Source organism: Rhinatrema bivittatum, chromosome 2, assembly GCF_901001135.1.
Source record: "Rhinatrema bivittatum chromosome 2, aRhiBiv1.1, whole genome shotgun sequence".
In the NCBI taxonomy this organism is placed as follows: domain Eukaryota; kingdom Metazoa; phylum Chordata; class Amphibia; order Gymnophiona; family Rhinatrematidae; genus Rhinatrema; species Rhinatrema bivittatum.
In genome coordinates this window covers 820,619,142-820,637,542 of record NC_042616.1, presented here as the reverse complement: position 1 = coordinate 820,637,542, position 18,401 = coordinate 820,619,142, and the positions used below count along the sequence as shown (strand labels likewise).

At 48.4% G+C, this 18,401-nt stretch overlaps 1 protein-coding gene across 1 annotated transcript in view; it reads left to right on the top strand.

The window, feature by feature from the left end:
* Window positions 1-18,401, top strand: part of LOC115083418 (cleavage and polyadenylation specificity factor subunit 1-like) — a gene marked incomplete in the record, with an annotated part of 265,845 nt that overhangs the window by 24,762 nt on the left and 222,682 nt on the right. Inside the window, 1 exon segment of the mRNA XM_029587223.1 lies at window positions 4,391-4,471. Coding sequence (XP_029443083.1) covers window positions 4,391-4,471 — 81 coding nt within the window.

Here is an 18,401-nt window from a genome sequence, read left to right as displayed (position 1 = left end):
TACGTACCCGGATCAGTCCATACTCAGCACCCAGGATCTCCCGTCTGCAGAGGCGGAACAGGCAGAAAGGCTGGAAGGCGCGATTGCATATGGGGCTGATGCTCTCTATGATCTCCTCAGGGTGCAAGCCAGAGCCATGGTCTCAGTGGTGTCAGCCACGCAATTGGGCTGCAAACTCCTCTTCTACGTCGCAGTTGGGCACTCTACCCTTCAAGGGTAAGTTACTTTTTGGCGAAGACCTGGACCAGCTTATCAAATCTTTGGGTGACAACAAGGTTCATAAGTTACCGGAGGACCACCCCAAGCAGTCCAGATACTTTTTTTCCGTTGCGCTCCCGTTTCCGGGGGCAACGCAGGTATAACAAGCTGCGTGGAGCTTTTCAGCGAAACACCTCCACTAGGTCTCCAGCATGGTCTCACTCCTTTCGGGACAGTCGGCCCTTCTGAAATGGTACCCATCAAGGCACCACCGCAAAGTCCTCACAATGAGATACAGTCGGCCCATTCCTCCGTTCCAGACTTAGGTGGTTGGCTGCCCCTATTTCTTGAGGAATGAGCCAAAATGTCTTCGGATCAGTGGGTCCTCGAAGTCATCAAAAGAGGCTATGCGTTAGTTTGCTCGGGATCTCCCGGACCTCTACTTGATCTCTCACTGCGGAACTCGGAAGCGCTCAGCGGTGTGCCAGACTCTCGACAGGCTTCAAGCGCTCAGTGCCATAGTCCCGGTCCCCTCCATGAACAGGGATCTGGCCAGTATTCCATCTAATTTGTCGTCCCCAAAAAGGACGGCTCCTTTCGACCGATTCTGGACCTGAAGAGAGTCAACAAGGCCCTCAAGGTTCCCCATTTTTGGATGGAGACCCTGAGGGCGGTCATAGCGACGGTTCGTTATAGGGGAGTTCCTTGCCTCTCTCGACCTGACGGAGGCCTACCTTCACATCCCAGTCTGCCAGGAACACCAGAGATTTCTTCGTCTCAGCATTCTGGGATGACATTTTCAGTTTCAAGGACTCCCATCCTGTCTTGCCACCGCGCCGCGCACATTTACCAAGATCATGGTGGTAGTGGCAGCCTTCCTCTGGTGGGAGGGAGTCCTAGTCCACCCATACCTGGACGACTGGCTCATTCGGGCAAAGACGGAGGACCTGTGCATGATAGCGGTCAACCGGGTCTTGTCGGTTCTCACCTCCCTCGGGTGGATAGTCAATTTCTCAAAGAGCAACCTCAAGCCCTCTCAGGTCCTCGAATTCTTTGGAGCACGCTTCGACACTCGTGTGGGCAAAGAGGCCTGTGCACTCAAGCTCATGGGTCAAGTCCAACATCTGTTATCTCTCATGGTCCTCACGGCCTGGGATTATCTCCAGGTTCTGGACACTATGGCTTCAACTATAGAGAAGGGCTACCAAAATGATAAGGGGAATGGAACAGCTCCCCTATGAGGAAATGCTGAAGAGGTTAGGACTTTTCAGCTTGGAGAAGAGACGACTGAGGGAGGATATGATAGAGGTGTTTAAAATCATGAGAGGTCTAGAACGGGTAGATGTGACTCGGTTATTTACTCTTTCGGATAATAGAAAGACTAGGGGGCACTCCATGAAGTTAGCATGGGGCACATTTAAAACTAATCGGAGAAAGTTCTTTTTCATTCAACGCACAATTAAGCTCTGGAATTTGTTGCCAGAGGATGTGGTTAGTGCAGTTAGTGTAGCTGTGTTTAAAAAAGGATTGGATAAGTTCTTGGAGGAGAAGTCCATTACCTGCTATTAAGTTCACTTAGAGAATAGCCACTGCCATTAGCAATGGTTACATGGAATAGACTTAGTTTTTGGGTACTTGCCAGGTTCTTATGGCCTGGATTGGCCACTGTTGGAAACAGGATGCTGGGCTTGATGGACCCTTGGTCTGACCCAGTATGGCTTGTTCTTATGTTCTTAAAGCTCCCTCCCAAATCTTTTCTCTCTTCTGCTCTTTCCTCCTTCCTGAGCGCTCTCTCCCCTGTATCCCTTGGCCTTTCCTCCATCCCTTTGAGTGATTTTTTTACCTCCCCCCTCCATTGATTACCAATGACTCTTTCCCTAATGCCTTTCTTTCCCCAGCCACCTAATTGGCCGTGCTTCCTGCTGCAGCTTTTCTCCCTCACTGTCGGGCCAGCAGTGCCCAGAAAACGTCCCCCCACCTCCCCCCCACCTCAGCATGACTTCAGGCTCGTTCCAGGGCTACTCGGCCCTGCTATGCCTTGCTTTCTCTGCAGGCTGGTTTGAGCTCCTTGCACTCTTCCCTCCTCCACAAGGAGGCCCGGGAGGCTGCATGTTTGGGCGAGGGACCGTACTAGCATTAGGAGAGCCTTGCGGTTTGGGCAGGGCTGCTGGGCATGACCCGAGTACTGGATTTTGTGTGTTTATGTACAGGGCCGATGCAATATCTGTGCACAGAAAGCAGGCACTCGCTGTGGAGTGCTGACGCCTGCCTGGCTCCCTTTCCTGGGCGCGCAACGCAATATTGAAATTAGGAGTCGTGCTAAAAAGGAGGCATTTGCATCTGTAGCGCCTCCTCGGCATCAGGCGCACAGGAGCGAGGTGGCTGTCGGTGCGGGTTGGGATAACGGACGCTCGGTTTTCTCCTGCTGCCGGCAGACGCGCACAAGAGAGACGGCCCAAACTGCCCATCTTCTCTCTGTGTATTGGGTGTCCAGAATGTGTTTTTCAAAAATGGGGTTTTTTTTTAACCTAAATCTGCCTTCTTTGGTTCCTCCTACTTAGTATCACGACGATAGTATTAGGAGGAATCACAGAAAGCAGGAGTTTTCTCTTTTTTTTTTTCAATTCGCCCTTCAGCATGGCCAGCCCTAGGCTAATAGCCTCATCTACATGGAATTTACATGTGATAATGCGCCGGTATGGACACACGATTTGGACTCGCTAATCCTGACATCGCATTGGGAGTACGTCTGCTGCGTCCAAGCACGTGTTTCGCAGCGTGCTGAGCTCTTTGCCTGACACCGCATTGGCCCTCTCTTGGGTGAGGTGTGGTCACTTCGTGGTTTCCACCACCGGCTTTCTATGGCTGCTGCACCTTTTGCCTTGGCTCCATTACCCTCTCCTCCTAGAGTCAGTACTAAGCAAATGCACTGAACCCATCCCCTCTTTATTGATTTGGTATTTATTGATCGCCCTTTCGTCTAGTTGAGGCCGTGTACAGTTAAAACAGTCATTAAAAATATAAAAACATAAAGCAGCGAATCCTAGGCACGAAGTGAACACTGCTCCGTGCAGAATCGTCGTTGCTGGACGTGATGAAGGAAAGGAAGCAGACATTATCACCTTGGGACAGGCGGGGATGTTCCCAGGTCAGAAAGCAGCTGGAGATGCAGAGGGAGGAGGCAGGTTCAGCTGGGAAAGCTTAGCAGAGGCCACGTCTAATAAAACTCTCAGCGAGTGGCTCCCTGCAGTCTCTCTGCAGAACTGACCCAGGCTGAGCAAGGCTCTAAGAAAGGGAGAAATGGGTTCAGACGTGGTCTATGTGCTGCCAGGTTTTACACAAGTTGAGGTGCCCTCAAAATGCTGGCAGAATTTAACAGCTCAGAAAGGCAAGGGGAGAGACAGAGCGAGAATGGGGAGCAGGGTGGTGAGAGGGAGAGAGCATTAAAGAGGGCTGCTCGGCCTCGGAGGTGAAGAGGCAGGAAGAGGAGATCCCAGGCAGGAGGAAGTGAGACATTTCTGTGGTGCTAGAGAGAGCACAGTAGCCACTCTTGTACCTTTCCTGTGGGCTGCCAAGCCTCTTCCTTTCTCTCTCTTACCTTCCTGCTGGCACTTGGGTTGGGATTTTGCCAGCTCCTTGTGGCCTGGATTGGCCTCTGATGGAAACAGGATGCTGGGCTTGATGGACCTTGGCCTGACCCAGTTTGGCATGTTCCTATGTTCTTACCATTTAAATATTTGCCTTTCCAAATTCAAGCGAAAAAGCTTGATTGGCACCTACACAGTGATTCCTGGCTCTATTATATGCTCCGGTTACGGCTGCGCGAGCTTCCTACATCTACAGCCTGCCCCATGCACTATTTATTCAAAAAATGTACGGCCCGCCTACGCAACATGACTTGTTCTGCTTTCAGGGAGCCAGAAGTGCCAGAGTGTTTCTTCTGTTTTGTGTCTGAGAGAAAAATGCTTAGTACAGAGAGGTAAGCCCTGATCTCCTCCCCCCTTTCTTCTCTCCTTGGTGAAGCTTTGGTTTAACCGCACAAGTGGCCATGGCAGGGATGCAGGGCGAGCTTCCTTCCGGAGCTGGCGAGCAGATATCTTGCACCCTGCTGGAAGGCAGTTATTCCTGGTGGGGAAGCTTCGCTTTCAGGATGACTCGTGCTTGACTTGTATCGTTTCTTTGCTCCCTGCAGCTCTCGGTGGTGGAGTATGACCCAGGCACACACGACCTGAAGACACTCTCTCTCCATTACTTTGAAGAGCCGGAGCTAAGGGTAAGGGGCATTTACTGTATCTGCCGAGGACTTTCTTCTCATAGCTACAGGGACACCCTAGAACCCTTCCCAGCATCCCCTGGGATCTGAGGCTGTGAGACTGGTAAGAAGCACTGTTAGCACATCCAGGTATCATTTGATTGCCTGTTCCCCAGACATTTACCATATAAAAAGCTACATATACTCTTTCAGGGCTCTGTGTTTTGGTGAGTACAGGTCACCACTATAATAAACCCAGGTGGAGCAACAGGTGAAAGAGATCTTCCACCGCCTTCTCTCCTTGCCATTGCATTGTCAGTCAGCCTTACTCTTGAGAATTTGCCCGGAGATCTAGAGATAGAGATGCCCCTGCCACCTTCTGTGTCATCCTTGTGCATACATGTGAGACAGAATTGTGATAGTTCTTAGCGTAAGAGTTATTGAATGGGATAATTCTGATGCTGTCACTGGCAGATATACACAGGAATTGCATGACTATATTTGAGATGTTTCATCTTCCTGTGTGTGTGTGAGACAGAATTGTGATAGTTCTTAGCGTAAGAGTTATTGAATGGGAGAATTCTGATGCTGCCTCTGGCAGATATACACAGGAATTGCATGACTATATTTGAGATGTTTCCTCTTCCTGTGTGTGACAGAATTGTGATAGTTCTTAGCGTAAGAGTTATTGAATGGGAGAATTCTGATGCTATCACTGGCAGATATACACAGGAATTGCATGACTATATTTGAGATGTTTCCTCTTCCTGTGTGTGACAGAATTGTGATAGTTCTCAGTGTAAGAGTTATTGAATGGGAGAATTCTGATGCTATCACTGGCAGATATACACAGGAATTGCATGACTATATTTGAGATGTTTCATCTTCCTGTGTGTGTGTGTGACAGAATTGTGATAGTTCTCCGTGTAAGAGTTAATGAATGGGAGAATTCTGATGCTGTCACTGGCAGATATACACAGGAATTGCATGACTATATTTGAGATGTTTCATCTTCCTGTGTGTGTGTGTGACAGAATTGTGATAGTTCTTAGTGTAAGAGTTATTGAATGGGAGAATTCTGATGCTGTCACTGGCAGATATACACAGGAATTGCATGACTATATTTGAGATGTTTCATCTTCCTGTGTGTGTGTGTGACAGAATTGTTATAGTTCTTAGTGTAAGAGTTATTGAATGGGAGAATTCTGATGCTGTCACTGGCAGATATACACAGGAATTACATGACTATATTTGAGATGTTTCATCTTCCTGTGTGTGTGTGACAGAATTGTGATAGTTCTCCGTGTAAGAGTTATTGAATGGGAGAATTCTGATGCTGTCACTGGCAGATATACACAGGAATTGCATGAATATATTTGAGATGTTTCATCTTCCTGTGTGTGTGTGTGACAGAATTGTGATAGTTCTTAGTGTAAGAGTTATTGAATGGGAGAATTCTGATGCTGTCACTGGCAGATATACACAGGAATTACATGACTATATTTGAGATGTTTCATCTTCCTGTGTGTGTGTGTATGTGTGACAGAATTGTGATAGTTCTTAGTGTAAGAGTTATTGAATGGGAGAATTCTGATGCTATCACTGGCAGATATACACAGGAATTGCATGACTATATTTGAGATGTTTCATCTTCCTGTGTGTGTGTGTGTGACAGAATTGTGATAGTTCTTAGTGTAAGAGTTATTGAATGGGAGAATTCTGATGCTATCACTGGCAGATATACACAGGAATTGCATGACTATATTTGAGATGTTTCATCTTCCTGTGTGTGTGTGTGTGACAGAATTGTGATAGTTCTTAGTGTAAGAGTTATTGAATGGAAGAATTCTGATGCTGTCACTGGCAGATATACACAGGAATTGCATGAATATATTTGAGATGTTTCATCTTCCTGTGTGTGTGTGTGTGACAGAATTGTGATAGTTCTTCGTGTAAGAGTTATTGAATGGGAGAATTCTGATGCTGTCACTGGCAGATATACACAGGAATTACATGACTATATTTGAGATGTTTCATCTTCCTGTGTGTGTGTGTGTGTGTGTGTGTGACAGAATTGTGATAGTTCTTAGTGTAAGAGTTATTGAATGGGAGAAATCTGATGCTGTCACTGGCAGATATACACAGGAATTGCATGACTATATTTGAGATGTTTCATCTTCCTGTGTGTGTGTGTGACAGAATTGTGATAGTTCTTAGTGTAAGAGTTATTGAATGGGAGAATTCTGATGCTGTCACTGGCAGATATACACAGGAATTGCATGACTATATTTGAGATGTTTCATCTTCCTGTGTGTGTGACAGAATTGTGATAGTTCTCAGTGTAAGAGTTATTGAATGGGAGAATTCTGATGCTGTCACTGGCAGATATACACAGGAATTACATGACTATATTTGAGATGTTTCATCTTCCTGTGTGTGTGTGTGACAGAATTGTGAAGTTCTTAGTGTAAGAGTTATTGAATGGGATAATTCTGATGCTGTCACTGGCAGATAGACACAGAATTTGCATGACTATATTTGAGATGTTTCATCTTCCTGTGTGTGTGTGTGACAGAATTGTGATAGTTCTTAGTGTAAGAGTTATTGAATGGGAGAATTCTGATGCTGTCACTGGCAGATATACACAGGAATTGCATGACTATATTTGAGATGTTTCATCTTCCTGTGTGTGTGTGTGTGTGACAGAATTGTGATAGTTCTTAGTGTAAGAGTTATTGAATGGGAGAGTTCTGATGCTGTCACTGGCAGATATACACAGGAATTGCATGACTATATTTGAGATGTTTCATCTTTCTGTGTGTGACAGAATTGTGATAGTTCTTAGTGTAAGAGTTATTGAATGGGAGAGTTCTGATGCTGTCACTGGCAGATATACACAGGAATTGCATGACTATATTTGAGATGTTTCATCTTCCTGTGTGTGTGTGTGACAGAATTGTGATAGTTCTTAGTGTAAGAGTTATTGAATGGGAGAATTCTGATGCTGTCACTGGCAGATATACACAGGAATTGCATGACTATATTTGAGATGTTTCATCTTCCTGTGTGTGTGTGTGACAGAATTGTGATAGTTCTTAGTGTAAGAGTTATTGAATGGGATAATTCTGATGCTGTCACTGGCAGATATACACAGGAATTACATGACTATATTTGAGATGTTTCATCTTCCTGTGTGTGTGTGTCACAGAATTGTGATAGTTCTTAGTGTAAGAGTTATTGAATGGGAGAATTCTGATGCTGTCACTGGCAGATATACACAGGAATTGCATGACTATATTTGAGATGTTTCATCTTCCTGTGTGTGTGTGTGACAGAATTGTGATAGTTCTTAGTGTAAGAGTTATTGAATGGGAGAATTCTGATGCTGTCACTAGCAGATATACAAAGGAATTGCATGACTATATTTGAGATGTTTCATCTTCCTGTGTGTGTGACAGAATTGTGATAGTTCTCAGTGTAAGAGTTATTGAATGGGAGAATTCTGATGCTGTCACTGGCAGATATACACAGGAATTACATGACTATATTTGAGATGTTTCATCTTCCTGTGTGTGTGTGTGTGACAGAATTGTGTGTGTTCTTAGTGTAAGAGTTATTGAATGGGAGAATTCTGATGCTGTCACTGGCAGATATACACAGGAATTACATGACTATATTTGAGATGTTTCATCTTCCTGTGTGTGTGTGTGACAGAATTGTGATAGTTCTTAGTGTAAGAGTTATTGAATGGGAGAATTCTGATGCTGTCACTGGCAGATATACACAGGAATTACATGACTATATTTGAGATGTTTCATCTTCCTGTGTGTGTGACAGAATTGTGTGTGTTCTTAGTGTAAGAGTTATTGAATGGGAGAATTCTGATGCTGTCACTGGCAGATAGACACAGGAATTGCATGACTATATTTGAGATGTTTCATCTTCCTGTGTGTGTGTGTGTGACAGAATTATTATAGTTCTTAGTGTAAGAGTTATTGAATGGGATAATTCTGATGCTGTCACTGGCAGATATACACAGGAATTGCATGACTATATTTGAGATGTTTCATCTTCCTGTGTGTGTGTGTGACAGAATTGTGAAGTTCTTAGTGTAAGAGTTATTGAATGGGATAATTCTGATGCTGTCACTGGCAGATATACACAGGAATTGCATGACTATATTTGAGATGTTTCATCTTCCTGTGTGTGTGTGTGTGTGTGACAGAATTGTGATAGTTCTTAGAGGAAGAAAAGAAAGAGGGAATCTAAAGGAGATATTAAAAACTATATATACAGTACAGCAACGAGAGGAAAGCAGGAGAAAGGCTCGTCTACCTCAGTGTTTGACTGTCCCACTCATGTCTCTGGGGATCTCTGTGAAGTGATGTGGTAGTGCATGCTCGGTGGGTTGAGCTGCCGTGTGGCTAGGTCTAGGCTTCTCCTTTTTGGCATAGTAGGCCCGTAATCCCTCTTCATTGTAACTTACTTTCTTCTGGTTATTGGTTTCCCCTGGTTATACTGTAAACCAGTACGATAAGATTTTGTCTTGAGCATCGGTATATTAAAAGAATTTAAATAAATAAATAAGCAGTGTTGGGCGCCTAGTTGGACGCAAGCCTAGGCCCGTATATTTGCATACAAACTGTTTTGTGTACATCCATTTTGGGCGCAGGGTTTGTACACGCATAATCTAGGCGCTTACAACCAAGGTGCCCGCGGCAAAGAACCCTAAGCGCTTACCCTTTTGTGCTGCATGCCGCGTCACAACGTCTTTTTAGGATGAAACGGCTATATAGCATCGCTTGCCTCCTGAAGGATACCGTAGGTCTCTCCCTCAGTAGAGCGCTTCAGTCCGGTAGCCTTGAGGGGCCTGGCCTAGTGTACAATTAGCGATTGCTGGCTGAGACAGCTCAGGTCAACGTTTTTCTTATTGGAAAAAAAAAAAAAGACACAGGGTAGTCCGCTCACGTCTTTGCGGAGTTCCGTGAGCTGAGGAGGCTGTGCGGGCATGGTGGGTTGAGCAGCCATTTGGCTAGGCCTCCCTTTTTGATCGTGTGGTAGGACACGAGGTGTTAGTGCATGTTTTTGTGCTGTGGGCCGCTCAGTGCGCACCTTTGCACCCATTTGTGTGTCCTGCTTAGGCATCCAGATTAGGCGCCTACAGGGCGTGCGGCCTATGCGTGTATACTTGCGTGTATTTGTATGCGCACACGTTTTGTACACTCATTTTGAGTGAGGAAGCCTAAACACTTATCTAATTGTGCTGCATGCCACTTCAGTGTCATTCAGCCGCAGCTTTCTTTAAGCCTGTGACAGCATTGCCTGGATGCTTGTGGCGATTTCCCCCCTTCCATTTTTGCCGGCAGTGGTCCATATCCATGGTCTGCGGGGACTGGTATTGAGGGAGACACAAGGATTTTTCCTTATGGTATCCTCTGCGGACTCCCTCTCCGCTGTCGGTCCCTCCGGCATCTCAGTAGGTATTTCTCTCATTTTTTGCGGTCTATTCCCGAGCGTGTTGCCTCCCGGCGGCCATCAAATGTTCACCGGCTTGTTTTCATGGCATCTTCTGGGTTTCACAAGTGCCCCCAGTGCCCATGGACCATGTCTCATGGATCTGCATGAGGTCTGTATCCTCTGCTTGGGGTCTTCCCACGACGTCCGTGGGTGCCCCGACTGCGCCCAGATGACTCCCCCAAGGGCCGTCATTCCCATCTGGACAAGATGGAGAGCAGCATTTTGGTGCCAAGAAGTCTGATCCATCAACTCCGGTATCAGGGGCTTTGACATCGAGCGGCCGCGGAGACTCCTCAGATGCACTGTCACTTTCTACATCCCGTCTGGTTCATACTGTGATGAGAGGACCGTTCCAAGGCATCTGGATCGTTGGCATCCTCTGCACTGGAGAAAGACCGAGCTGAGCACCGAGAGAAACACAGACACTGGCCCCTGCAGTCGTCGCACAGCACCGTTGCCGACTACAGAGGAGCACCGGCTTATGCTGAGCCTGCTCCGAAGCGACCTCATGGTGAAGAGGCCCCATCCTCTTCCAAACCTGGGAATCCCAAGTGTTCCCCACCAAGTGCTGTGCCGGGCACTGAGCCTCCTCGGCCCCTCGTGGAGGTTTCGATGACGCTGCTCCTCCTCCTCCGTCGTCCGTGTTCTCATCACCGGACTTTCAGGAGGAGTTGGACCACAGGGTGCAGCAGGCAGTGCTTCGAGCCCTCCGGAGCTTTGAACCGTCCCAGGCGCTGGCCCCCATACTGGTGCTGGACCCAGTGCCTGCGCTATTAGCGTCCCTGCTGGAGCGTCTCAATGTCCTGCTGGCCATTCTACTTATGCAGCCAGTGCCTGGGGATCCTTTGGTTCTCTATTGGCCACCAAGGTCCCCTTCTGGAGTGATACCAATTCCTGGATCCTCAAAGGAAGATTCGCAACCGCGCCCAAAGCCCTCGAAGGTGCCTTCACTCCCCGAGCCCTTTTCCGGGCCATAGGAAATCCCAGGATAGTTGGTTCCCTCGATGCTCCCAGTACCGTCGATGCCTTTGAGGCCCCCGGCACTGAAGTTGCCGAGAGAACTCTCTATGCTGTTGCCAGTGGGCATGGGTGCTGGCCTCTCTTGCTGTGCTGTGGACGTTAGTGAGGAGGATGTGCCATTCGATCCCTGGGGCGATGATTCATCGGCGTCCTCTTTGAGGACTCTTGCTACTTGCCTTCTGAGCCTTCTCTGCTGGACAGGAGTCGTCGCTCTCCCCCAGAAGACCTCTCCTTCGTGGACTTTTGTCCGGGCTATGGCGGAAGCCATTCCTTTCCAGCTCCTCACCGAGGAGGACGCCTGTCAGAAAATGCTGGAGGTTCTCCAGTTTGTGGATGTCCCAAAGGAGGTGGTAGCCATCCCAATCCACAAAATTCCCTTGGAACTTCTAGCACCCGGGCTCTTTCCCCTTGGTCAACTGTAAGACAGATGCCCTTTATGTGGTCCAACAGGCCTTTGGCTTTCAGAAATGTCAGCTCCCCCCTCCAGTCTGTGGTTGTGGAGTCTGCCTTAAAAAAGGCCAAGAGATCTTGGATTCATTCCTCTGGACGCCCTTGGAAGGAGGGTTTTTCAAGGGATAGTGCTCATTGCCCGTATTGCCTCCTACCAGTTGTACATGGCTCGCTACAATAGGAATTTGTGGAGACAAGTTCAGGAGCTGGCGGAGTAACTACCTCGGCAGCAGGATGCGCTGGAGGAAATAGTACAGAAGGGCCTGGGGGCTGGGAAACATGAGGTAAAGTCCACTTACAATGTCTTCAAGATGGCAGCCAGGGTATTGGCTGCGGGCAATAGCACCCGGCACATGCCCTGGCTTCAGGCCTCCCTGCACTGGAGAAAATTTCTTCCTGGACAAGGTCAGCGATGCGGTGGCTAAGCTCAAGGACCATCACGAGGCCTTGCAGCAGCTCTCGGCCAGCACCTCAGAACCGCCGTCCTCTGTGTGCAGGTCCTTGCATCAAGGACCTCGCAAGTTCTTCTACTGCCAGAGGAGATACTACCCTCCGGTTTCCCACACTGGGGCACCAAGCACTACAGCCAGGGGCCGGCCTTGCCAACAGAGTGCCCTCAGGCCCCAACCCATGCCACAGCCCAGACCAGCTGTGTTTTACTGGCAGCAAGAAAGTGGATACCAGCTCGCAGTGCCCACGGACCCCTACCCACTGGTCGGGGGCTGGCTATGTCTGTTCGCAGACCACTGGCCTCCTATTACCACAGACTGTTGGGTTCTGGGTATTGTAGAACCACATTACTGTCTGAATTTCAGGATAGTCCTGGTGGATTCTCTGCCACTCCCAGTGTGGGATCTGTCAGAGCATCAGGAAACTCTCCAGTTGGAGCTTTCAGCCTTGTTGAAGACCAGAGCTGTGGAACACACGCCTCGCTCTCAACAGGGCCAGGGATTCTACTCGAGAGATTTTTTGATACCAAGAAAAACAGACGATCTCCGGCCCATTTTTTGATCTCAGAGCCTTAAACAGGTTCTGGTTTGACAGCCAAGGTGCTACAGTCACTGGGGTTCATGATCGATTTCCCCAAATCTCATCTGAGCCCATCCAAGCAGCTAGCATTCATTGGGGCTCTCCTGGACACAACTCTGGTCAGAGCGTTCCTCCCTAGGGACTGCGCTCAGACCTCCATCCAGCGGCGCCGGACGATCTCGGCCTCTGCTCCACTTGCTGGGCCACATGGCGGCATTGGTTCACATCACTCCATTTGCCTGGCTAGCCATGTGGGTAGCGCAGTGGACTCTCCGCTCTCAGTAGCTCCAGGACCTCTCGGCGCCAGTGCAAGTTACCTCGCTGCTTCTAGACTTCCTCTCCTAGTGGGAGAGCCTGACTAACTCGGAGAGGGGCCTTCCCTCCAGGAGGTACTGACTACTGATGCCTCCACCTTGGGCTGGGGGGGGTACATGTAGGCAGCCTCCACACGCAAGGCTTGTGGTCTGAGCAGGAAGCGAGTCATCAAACTTCCTGGAGCTGCGAGCGATCCGGTGCACCCTCTCGGCATTCCAGGATCACCTGGCCCACAAAGTGGTTTTGATCCAGACTGACAACCAAGTCACAATATGGTAAATAAACAAGCAGGGAGGCACGGGCTCTGTCCTGCTTTGCCAGGAGGCGGCACAGATTTGGGCTTGGGCCCTATCCAAGGACACGCTCCTGCGATCAGTTTATCTGGCAGGGACAGAGAACGTGGTGGCAGATTCCACCCCCACGCGTGGTCTCTCAACACAACAGTCGTGGACAGAATCTTCCGCCTGTGGGGCATTCCGGACATGGACCTCTTTGTCTCCCCTCGGAATTTCAAGGTGATCCACTTCTACTCCCTGTACAGGGAAGATGGGGAACCAGCCTCGGATGCCTTTGCCCTGTTTTGGGGCAAGGTCCTACTGTACGCTTATCCCCCGCTCCTGCTGGTGGGAAAGATTCTCGTGAAGCTCCAGCAGGACAGGGGCACCATGATCCTAGTTGCCCTGTATTGGTCGCAACAAGTCTGGTTCTCGATCCTGCGCGACCTATCGATCCGGGAGCCCATGCGCCTCGGCACCTCCCCAGACCTGATCACGCAGGACCCGGGCAGATTGCGCCACCCGAACCTCCGCTCGCTGGCCCTCACTGCCTGGATGTTGAAAGGGTAGTCTTACAGTCCCTCGAGCTCTCTGATACTGTGTCACAGGTACTGGTGGCTTCCCAGAAACCTTTCACCAGGAAGACTTACTTGTTGAAGTGAAAGTGGTTCTCTATCTTGTATGAGGCGAAGGGCCTAGACCCTTTCTTGTGCTCCACTCCGCGACTGCTGGACTATTTGTGGTTCCGCTCGGCGTCTGGGCTACAGATCGCCTTGATCCGAGTCCACCTGAGTGCTGTCAGCGCGTATCACCAGGGGCTAAGTGGTGCACCGATTTCTGTGCAGTCCTAGGTGGGCTGCTTCATGATGGGCTTGTTGCATCTAAAGCTCCCTCTGCGGCATCCTGTTGTGTCCTGGGACCTCAACGTGGTACTAGCACGGCTCATGCAGTCTCCTTTCAAGCCTATGTGCTCCTGCGAGCTTAAACATTTTAACTGGAAAGTCATTTTCCTGGTTGCTGTCACTTCCGCTCGCAGGGTCAGTGAGCTTCAGGCCTTAGTGACGTATCTGCCCTATACGAAATTCTTTCATGACAGGGTGGTTCTACGCATTCTCACTCTAAGTTCCTGCCTAAGGTGGTGACTGATTTCATAACAACATAAGAAATTGCCATGCTGGGTCAGACCAAGGGTCCATCAAGCCCAGCGTCCTGTTTCCAACAGAGGCCAATCCAGGCCACAAGAACCTGGCAAGTACCCAAACACTAAGAAGATCCCATGCTCCTGATGCAATTAATAGCAGTGGCTATTCCCTAAGTAAACTTGATTAATAGCAGTTAATCATCTCAATTAGTCCATCGTTTTCCGAGACCCCTTTCCCACCAGGGTGAATGGGCTCTGCACAGCCTGGGCTGCAAGTGTTCTCTTGCCTTTTATCTTGAGCGCACAGCAGTCCACGCAACTCTTTGTCTCCTTTGATAAAAACAGACTTGGTGTTGCGGTGGGCAAGCAGAACCTGTCCATCTGGTTGGCAGAATGTATATCCTTTTGCTTCGAGCGTCGGTGGCGTACTTTTGTGCGGTCCTCATTGCTGAGATCTGCAAGGCTGCGATGTGGAGCTGCCTGCACATGTTCACCGCCCATTACTGTTTGGACAAGGATGGTCAACATGACAGTACCTTTGGCCACTCTGTCTTTTGTAATCTGTTCCAAGCATAAGAACCCAACTCTCCCTACCTAGGACCCAGTATCTGGTTCGTGCTGCCTCCCGTTCTCACCATTGGCACGCAGTTAAGTGCTGTTGGTCCCGTTATTGCTGGGGGCAGCCTGTAGCTTGGTATTCACCCATCTGTGAAGACTACCATCCTGCTTGTCCTAGGAAAAGCAGAGTTGCTTACCTGTAACAGGTGTTTGCCTAGGACAGCAGGATGTTAGTCCTCAGGAAACCCGCCTGCCACCCCGCGGAGTTGGGTTCTCCGTTGGTTTATTTTATTTTTCGCTAAGATATGAGACTGAAGAGGGAGCCTGCATGGCCGTGCTGGGCATGCTCAGCAAGCCAGTCAGTTTCTAGAAACTTTGACAAAAGTTTTCTCCTAGGACAGTGATGGCGAACTCCAGTCCTCGAGTGCCACAAACAGGCCAGGTTTTCAGGATATCCACAATGAATATGCATGAGAGAGATTTGCATGCACGGCCTCCATTGGAGATCCTGCAAGCATCACTGTTGGTGCACGGCTCCAGTTCTGAGGTGGCATTGGCAGCTGCCGAGCTGTCACCGAAGTGACCCTGGCCATCAGAGGCCCAATCTTCCTCTGCCCCTGGGTAGTCCTAGGCGTGGAAGAGCCGGGCACTCCTCATCCCCCTCCATCAGTCCTGGCCACTCCAGACTTTCAGGAGGAGTTGGACTGCAGGGTGCAGTCCGCGGTGCTTAAGGCTCTCCAGAGCTTTGAGCTACCCATGCCACTGGCCCCCATACTGGTGCCTGAGCCTTCGCCCTCGATGCTAGCACCCTTGCTGGAGCATCCTTCTGGGTGCCCTTCTGACACAGCCGGTACCCGAGGGACCTTCGCTTCCCCAGCGGCCACCGATGCCCTCCACCGGAGCAATCCTGATTTTTGGGTCCTCTGAGGAGGAAGATACAACCGGTACTGTGTTTCCCAGACCACAGTTCCCTGAGCCCTTGCCGGGTCCTTCTGGCCTTCCGTGGCCTCTGGTCTCCTCGATGCCAGGGGATCCGTCAATTCCCGAGGTGCCCCTGAGGCCTCCGAAGCCTACAAGCCTAGGGCTGATGCCCCTCATGGATCTTGCCCACAGCACCCTGGTCCCAAGACAGGCGTCAGGACAGTGCGTTTTGTCAATCTGTCCTGTGCAACCTGTTCCAGGCCTGAACCCAACTCTTCGTGCTTTTGTAGGAACCAGACAGTCCCCTACTGACCCTCATCGCCGCAGTTGTGTTGTGCCCGTTGGCACCTTGTTTGGTTACTGTTGGTCTATCCTGTTAACAGGGACAGTCTGGAGCTTGGCATTCACCCACATGCGAGGACCACCATCCTGCTTGTCCTGTGAGAGAGCGCAGTTGCTTACCTGTAACAGGTGTTCCCCTAGGACAGCAGGATGATCGTCCTCAGGAATCCCACCCGCCTCCCCATGGAGTTGGGTTCTCCCTCCAGTTTGCTTTATTTTCTCGCTCGTAATTTTAGTTTATGTTACGAGACTGAAGGCAGATCTGGCGTGGGCACGCGGATAGCGGCAGGCTGGGCATGCTCAGTCTGCTGGTCAAAGCTTCCAGAAACTTTGACAAAAGTGTTCTGTGCCGGGCTGCATTAGATGATGTCACTTGCATGTGAGCTGTCCTAGGAGAACACCAGTTACAGGTAAGCAAGCCTGCTATAAACTGGCCATAATTATACATAAAGTGCTATATAGTGATATGGTTATCTGTACAAATGTCCAAGCCACCCTGGACGTTTGAGACCTGCAGTCACCCAGACTAGTGCACATTGAGGAGACCCGGACACTAACGTTCGGTGTTGCTGGGCCAGATCTCTGGACCTCGCTTCCAGATGACCTAAGGAAAATTAGCTGTGCGCATTCTTTTAAGGAACAGCCAAGGACTATTTTAGGAGCAGGCTTTTGGGGCACAGAGTGGGGTGTAGGTAATATTTTGTTTAAAAAGCTGGATATATTGGGGGCTGAGGGGATATGTCACTGTCGGTCAGTTCTCGAGGATTATGAATGTTTTATATGTACTCTGCCTCGCATGTTAGAATGTAGTGATAAGAGAGGTTTTTAAATAAATAAAATAAGATGAAAACCTGTATGTACTTTGCATTATTGTTCCCTATGTGCTTCACTTTGTAATTTGTCACATTAAATTTCATCTGCCATTCAGTTGCCGAGTCCCCAGCCTGGCAAGGTCCTTCTGCAGTTACTCACGTTCCGCTGATCTTTTAACAACTTTGAATAATTTTGTGGCAGTCTGCAAATCTAATTCTCTCACTCGCTCTTTCCTTTTCCAGATCATGTATGAATGTTGCACAGACCTTGGGGCACTCCACTTATGACCTCTCTCCATTTGGAAAAGTGAATAATTAGTCCTACCCTTATCCGGTTATCGGTCCACATTAGGACATTTCCTGAGGAGTCTCTCATGAGGGACTTTGTAAAATCCAGATGCACTGTATCAACCTTCTCACCTCCATCCACGTTTGTTTATACCTTCAAAGTAACTTAGTATATTAGAAAACCCTTTAAGCCATGTCTAGCCCTGTCATCTAAGTAGTTTATAGCAGGTTGGTGTAGTTTGTGGTGGTGGTGGTCTATGTAAAAGTGTATGTTTTATTGTAAGTCACCTAGAAAACTGGGTTGCTGCATCATATATATAAACGTTTTAAAAGGTAAATTCTGTTTTTAATAACTTCCTTTATTTTACCTGGAATGAACATCAGGCTCACCGCTCTGTAGTTCTCTGGATGTTATTGAACTTTTTCAAAACTCTGTTAACTAGTTTGACGTTCAGATTTGCTTGTTTAGAAGTAAGCATTGGAATGGAGAGAAGGGTTTGGTCGAACATCATAGTTTGTGCTTCGATCCATCTGAAGAAAATAGGAAAAAGCATAAGCATTGTCAAGTTAAGTGTAAAACATTGATAAGGCAGGCTAAGCGAGAATTTGAAATGAAATTGGCCTTAGAGGCAAAAACTCATAATAAAAACTTTTTAAAATCTATCCGAAGCAAGAAACCTGTGAGGGAGTTGCTTGGACCATTAGATGACCGAGGGGTTAAAGGGGCTCTTAGGGAAGATAAGGCCATTGCAGAAAGACTAAATGAATTCTTTGCTTCTGTGTTTACTAATGAGGATGTTGGGGAGATATCAGTTCTGGAGATGGTTTTCAGGGGTGATGAGTCAGACGAACTGAAGGAAATCACTGTGAACCTAGAAGATGTAGTAGGCCAGATTGACAAACTAAAAAGTGGCAAATCACCTGGACCGGATGGTATGCATCCTAGGGTACTGAAGGAACTAAAAATGAAATTTCTGATCTATTAATTTGATCTATTAATTTGTAACCATCATCCATTGTACCTGAAGGAGGGTGGCCAATGTAACCCACAAATAAATATTTAAAAAAGGCTCCAGGGAAACTACAGACCGGTTAGCCTGACTTCAGTGCCAGGAAAAATAGTGGAAAGTGTTCTAAACATCAAAATCACAGAACATATAGAAAGACATGGTTTAATGGAACAAAGTCAGCATGGCTTTACCCAGGGTAAGTCTTGCCTCACAAATCTGCTTCACTTTTTTGAAGGGGTTAATAAACATGTGGATAAAGGTGAACCGGTAGAT